The 6,170-nt window shown below is 47.4% G+C and overlaps 1 protein-coding gene across 1 annotated transcript; it reads right to left on the bottom strand.

The window, feature by feature from the left end:
- Positions 1 to 207: 207 nt before the first annotated feature.
- Positions 208 to 5,847, bottom strand: LOC145540517 (keratin, type I microfibrillar, 47.6 kDa). The gene is made up of 7 exons (XM_081575000.1): positions 5,500 to 5,847; positions 4,383 to 4,465; positions 2,915 to 3,071; positions 1,564 to 1,725; positions 1,345 to 1,470; positions 952 to 1,172; positions 208 to 734 (listed from the first exon to the last, which is right to left on the bottom strand). Exons 1-7 carry the CDS (start codon positions 5,845 to 5,847, stop codon positions 617 to 619), a joined length of 1,215 nt encoding a protein of 404 aa, XP_081431126.1. The 3' UTR covers positions 208 to 616.
- Between the last annotated feature and the right edge of the window lie 323 nt (positions 5,848 to 6,170).

Raw genomic sequence — 6,170 nt, 5'->3', positions numbered from 1 at the left:
AAACTCCAAGAGATAGTGAAGGACAGGGAAGCCTGGTGTGCTGCAGTCCATGGAATGGCAAAGAGTCAGACATGACTTAGCGACTGAACAACAAGAGACCATCTTTTGGGGTGATGACTCCTTCATTTGATGGGAAGAACATTGATTCTTTTTTATCCATAGAAGGCACCCAATTTTGAAATGAATGAATGAAAAGGACAATTACCATTTCTGTGCCAGAATAAGAATTTATTAAGAGATTAACAAGGGATAGTTATCACTTCTCCAAAGACCAAAATAGTGACAAGGAAGATTTCTTCCAATTACGTTCAGTTTCACAGCTTGCCTACCAGCTCAATCATACAAATGTAATTATTTAAAATCACAGATAAGCATTTGTTAGAACATAACACATTAGGCAAATATATCATTGTGAGCATAGACATTACTTGATCCTGCTGTAGATTTCTTCGTGAGACTCAGAAGACAGACTGAGCCATTGGTGGACTTTGCAGCCTCTCGTGCTAAAGGATCTAGCTGGAGTTCAGTGGAAGCCGATGCTGGTTGAAGGCTGGTCCCAGAAGTGGAACTGAGATGTGACTTTGGAGCCCTTGTCCTCCTGCTGGCACTGAGGCCTCTAGTGCACAAAGGTGTTACAAGGTCCACACCGAGCACGTGAGACACAAGGATTGGAGATACAGGGCCCAATGGGCCTTTCACAAGCGTTGGTTGTGGCACATGGGTTGCAGGGGAGCCTGGAGGCAGAACACCATTAGAGTATGTTACAGGAAAGTGAAATGAAGAGTTAGGAAGATATGAAACATACTTTGTGTAAGAATATTGTATTGCTACTTCCTCTGAGTGCCTCCAGTCAAAAGCTGAAACTATAAGTTAATTTCCATCAAGAAGATCTTTCATCCTCATAGCAACCTCATGAGCCCCCAAGGAGAACATTACTAGCCTCCTACTCACTTGCAGTCCTCGCTCTCCAGCAGCCCCCGGTATGTGTTGATCTCACACTCCAGCCGGGCCCGCACATCCAGCAGCACCTGGTACTCCTGGTTCTGCCGCTCCAGGTCACTCCTGATTTCCGCCAGCTGCAGCTCCACATTGCTGATCAGGTCCTGCACCTGGGTGAGCTGGGAGCTGTAGCGGGCCTCCGTCTCCGTCAGGGTGTTCTCCAGGGAGTCTCTCTGTCAGGGGGAAAGGGGAGGAAGGTCACAGAGCTGCTCCTTCAAGGGCTTCTCCATCGCTTCCAAACAAGTCATGAGCTCCAAGAGCTCAGGAGAGGGTGGTCCAGAGGACATCCCAGTGCCCCTGACTCCCTGACCTCACCTCCTCACCAGGAGTCTCAACAATACCCACCAGGTTGTGCTGGGCCTGCAGTTCCACCTCCAGGGCATTGACCGTGCGTCTCAGCTCGATGATCTCTGCCTGGTAGGACTGCAGCTGCTCTGAGCTGGACACCACCTGCTTGTTCAGCTCCTCAGTCTGAAACACCAAAGGGCAGAAGACAGGATCATCCCTCACCTGAGTACCCAGAAGAGCCGAGTATTCCGAGCGGCCTTGCACTGAGATGCTCACCTGCCTGATGTACCATTCCTCCACGTCCCTGCGGTTGGTCTCCACCAAGGCCTCATACTGAGCCCTGGTCTCATTGAGCACACGGTTGAGGTCCACAGTGGGGGCAGCGTCCACCTCCACGTTGAGGCGGTCTCCCAGCTGGTTCCGCAGGGTGTTGACTTCCTGGTGCAGGAAGGGGACAATTCAAAGTATCTCAGAAGATCCTGATGCTCTCTTCTGGGAGAGTGCAATTCCACTGGTGATTATTCTTAAGCTTTCAGAAGCTCCATTCCCTCTGATCCTCTCATTAACTGGGTTCTATATTCAGTGAGTAACCTGTGTCTTCTACTTTACAGAGTGTTTTCAAGTTCATGACCTCTTTCCACCCTTGTACTCAGTATATCACTCCTCACTTGGAGGTGCAGTGGTTTGGACTGAGTTGAGATGCACTAGGCCATAATTTTAACTCTGGAGCCCAAACACCCAGTCCAGTGTTCTTGCCAGTATACCATTTAGCCTATGATTTGAATCTTAACCATGAGTAATAAAAAAGATAGAGTCTAGCTAAAGAGGAAACAAAGAATGCATACTTCATAATCTGCCATCCTGGGAGAGAAGAGACCTAACTGGTCATTTCTTGATTTCACTAGTTTAGCTTTTGATAAAGGAAATCGTTATCTGCTCATTTCAAGGCTAATCTCTTCACAGACTCAACACAGCTTACTGCTTGGGCTTGAGTGGATATCAGACAGATATGAATTGGATCTCATGCCTACCACTTTCTAGACTAGAAGCTTCTAGAACCTCAAGTGCTTCATCTGTAAGATGAGAACTATCTCTGGAGTTCTAAAGCACTTAGCACAGTGTTTGGCACACAACAAGCACTCAGTTAATATTAACTATCACCATTTACATTGTTCTGGAATTTAAAATTTGCACAAAATATCTGTCTTCTTTATCATGCAACTAATCAAGCAATGATGTGAGTGCTTTTTGGTGAATAAAAGAAGGAGCTCTGAATGAGAAAAGAGAGTGGGGTTGTGTTTCCAGCTCAGCCCTCTCTGCAGGGTGATCTTACTAAATGAAGAATTGGGGTAAAAGATTTCTGTGGCCCCATGTGCTCCACCCTGGGAATGGACGAGGCTGTGGGTGCTGCCTCTCTGTTGACCTTTCCTTATTACTGGGCTTGCCAACTTCCTTCACCCTCATTCTTGCCGCCAGCAGAAAAATCCCTGCTTCCTATCAGATGACTCATTCTCGACAAATCCCTTTTTGTTTGGAAAACAGATTCCTTGGCTAGTTGAGCCTCTCCCGCACCCCACAGTAGTTGGAAACAGGCCTCAGCAAGTTTGGTCCTGTTGGGGAGCTTCACCTGCTCGTGGTTCTGCTTGAGGCAGATCAGCTCCTCCTTCAGGGACTCCACCTGGGCCTCCAGGTCAGACTTGCACAGGGTCAGCTCATCCAGGATCCTACGCAGGCCATTCAGGTCTGCCTCCACCAGCTGCCTCAAGGACACCTCTGTCTCATACCTGTGATGCAGAGAAATCAGGGTCAGGCCTGGCCTTGACTCTAGTTTGGTTTGACTTGTCAGACATCTGGGAGTTGGGGCTTGTGGTTTTTACAGCCATCTCGTTAACTCAAGTTTTCCACACGGAGCCAAAGCTCTTGGAGGAAAAGGCACTGATAAGAATTGATGCCTTTAATGGGATGACCCAGAGGGATGGGATGGGGAGGGAGGTGGGTGGGGGGTCCAGGAAGGGGAACACATGTAGACCCATGGCTGATTCATGTCAATGTATGGCAAAAACTATTACAATATTGTAAAGTAATTAGCCCCCAACTAAAATAAATAAATAAAAAATAAAAATTAAAGAAAAGAATTGATGCCTTTGAACTGTGGTGCTGGAGAAGACTCCTGAGAGTCCCTTGGACAGCAAAGAGATCAAACCAGTCAATCCTAAAGGAAATCAACCCTGAATACTCATTGGAAGGACTGATGCTGAAGCTGAAGCTCCAGTATTTTGGTCACCTGATGCGAACAGCCAATTCATTGGAAAAGTCCCTGATGCTAGGAAAGGTTGAGGGCAGAAGGAGAAGAAGGCGTCAGAGGATGAGATGATTGGATAGCATCACCAACTCAATGGGCATGAGTTTGAGCAAGCTCTGGGAGTTGGTGATAGAAAGGGAAGCCTGGTGTGCTGCAGTCCATGGTGTCATGAAGAGTCAGACATAACTGAGCAACTGAAATGACTCATTGGAAGGACTGATGCTGAAGCTGAAGCTCCAGTATTCTGGTCACCTGATGTGAACAGCTGATTCATTGGAAAAGTCCCTGGCACTGGGAAAGATTGAGGGCAGAAGGAAAAGAGGGCATCAGAGGATGAGATGGCTGGATGGCATCACCAACGCAATGGACATGAACTTGAGCAAACTCCAGGAGATGGTGAGGGACAGGGAGGCCTGGTGTGCTGCAGTCCCTGGGGTCACAGAGTTGGACACGACTGGGTGACTGAACAACAACAAGTATTTTCTAATACATGAAGAGACAGTAGATTTAATAGGATAAAAGCCCATAAACCATGAGATTTCCAAAATTAATACACTTCCTCCAGTCTCCTAATTGGATTCTGTGCTTAGTGGAACATCAGGGGACCATGACTTCTACACTGGATGGGATTCAAAGATGTCCTCTGAAAAGAAAAACAGGCAAGGGGTCTGACTCTGGAGAAGAGTTGTCTGAGTTCTAGTTAGTAAAACTTTGTCAATGTTTGTTGGTATAGAAGACAGGCTAAGAGGAACGAGATCGAAGAGGCAAGACAACAGCCCCCTTGCCCACTCACTTGGTCCTGAAGTCATCTGAGGCCAGCTTGGCATTGTCAATCTGTACCACCAACCTGGCATTCTCAGACTTGCTGCACAGGATCTAGAAGACCCAAAACATTCTAGAATGAGCTTGGTTATCTTTAGTTAACAGCATCCCTACTAATTCACTTACATGGAAGAAACAGAATGAGAAATCACAGTGGATCTTATATAAGATTACTGCCCATGTGCAATAGTTGCTCAATATTAGAGAACTCAAACTTGAGGGGAGGAAGAATGCAGACATATGCCAGAAAAGTATCAGTAGATACACAGTTTTTCCTTTTCTTTCTTAATAAGAAATACTGAGAAGCTGATAATAATAATAACTAACATTTCTCTTTAAAAACCTACTCTATGTCTGGCATGGTTACAGGAGCTAAAGATACAAAAATGCTGCTGCTGCTGCTGCTGCTAAATCGCTTCAGTACAAAAATGAGTAAGCACTAAATCCTGCCCTCAAGAAACTTCCAATTCAGAAGATAAATATGTCAACTAGCAATTGGAGGGGGTTGAGTCAGAGACAGAGCCATGTGTGCCCAGCCATCCTGGATAGCTTGGTGCTGGGTCCTCTTAGGGAGCTTACACTTTTCCTGGTTTTAATCAACTATTCTATGCCCTCACTGGGCACTCTGCACCAGGAGAAGCCCAGAGGCTTCTAGGTCAAGGTGATGAAATCAGGATAATTAAGTACCCAGAAGAGGACATCAACAAGAGATCAGAGCAGCCAAAAGCCCAGATAAGGGAGAAAGAAATTGGCTCAGTTCTTACAAAAAGTCTCGCTTTCTCAGCTTCCTTCTTGGGCTCAGTCTTTTCTCTCACCTCAGGGTAATAATTCCAGAGTCGGCAAACACACAGAAGCATTCAGAGGCAGCTTCTAATTACAGCTTATTTATGCAAAGTGCTGCTACCTCCACAAAGACTAACACTATGCAAATACTCAGATCTAACAGTCCTGGTCCTAAAACGGACTCTCAGGAAAACAGAATGAAAAAGCAAGACAGCATTCCGAGAGCTTATATTGTTCCTTAACCATATCTGGAATTCCCTCCCTACAACTTCCTGCTGGAGGCAATGGGGTGCCCACCCGCTCACCTTCTGCTGGAGCTCCTCGATGGTCCGGAAGTAGGACTGGTAGTTGGGGCACACGAGGGGCTCCTGCTGCTGGCTCCGCTCCAGGATACGGCTCTCCAGCTCCGCGTTCTCCCGCTCCAGCTGCCGCACCTTCTCCAGGTAGCTGGCCAGCCGATCATTCAAGAACTGCATGGTCTCCTTCTCGTTGCCATTGAAGGAGCCCTCGCAGAACCAGTTGCAGCTGCCCACGTTGGCGGGGATGTTGCAGGCCCCGGGCAGGGTGGTGCCACAGCAGCTGGGGGGCACGCAGGGCCTGGAGGAGCAGCTGGAGCGGAAGCTCAGGTTGGGCAGGCAGCAGCTGTAAGACATGGTGCTAGAGGGAGCAAGGTGCCCGACTGAACAGAGTCCAAGTTCACCAAGCCACAGAGTTGTGGATCTCCTTCCTCTTGGGAGCATTTATATCCCCTCTGCGGAGGGTGTGGATGTGGAAGACAGCCCTTCTTTTCTTACTCATTTGGTTGTCAAAAGCCCTTCCCCTTGGTTTGCTATGTTTCCTCAGAAGAGTCCCTCAACTCATAAAAGACTTTACTTGGGCTTCTTGCTAAGTCAGAACTCCTCTTCCATGCTGGGCATCAGTGAAATAAGAGCTTCATGGTGTGGCTTCAAAGGGCTGGACTCATGAAAGCCATGAC

This window comes from Giraffa tippelskirchi, chromosome 3 (assembly GCF_054371585.1).
Source record: "Giraffa tippelskirchi isolate mGirTip1 chromosome 3, T2T-mGirTip1v1.2.pri, whole genome shotgun sequence".
Lineage (NCBI taxonomy): Eukaryota > Metazoa > Chordata > Mammalia > Artiodactyla > Giraffidae > Giraffa > Giraffa tippelskirchi.
This window is presented reverse-complemented; position numbering and strand designations above follow the sequence as displayed.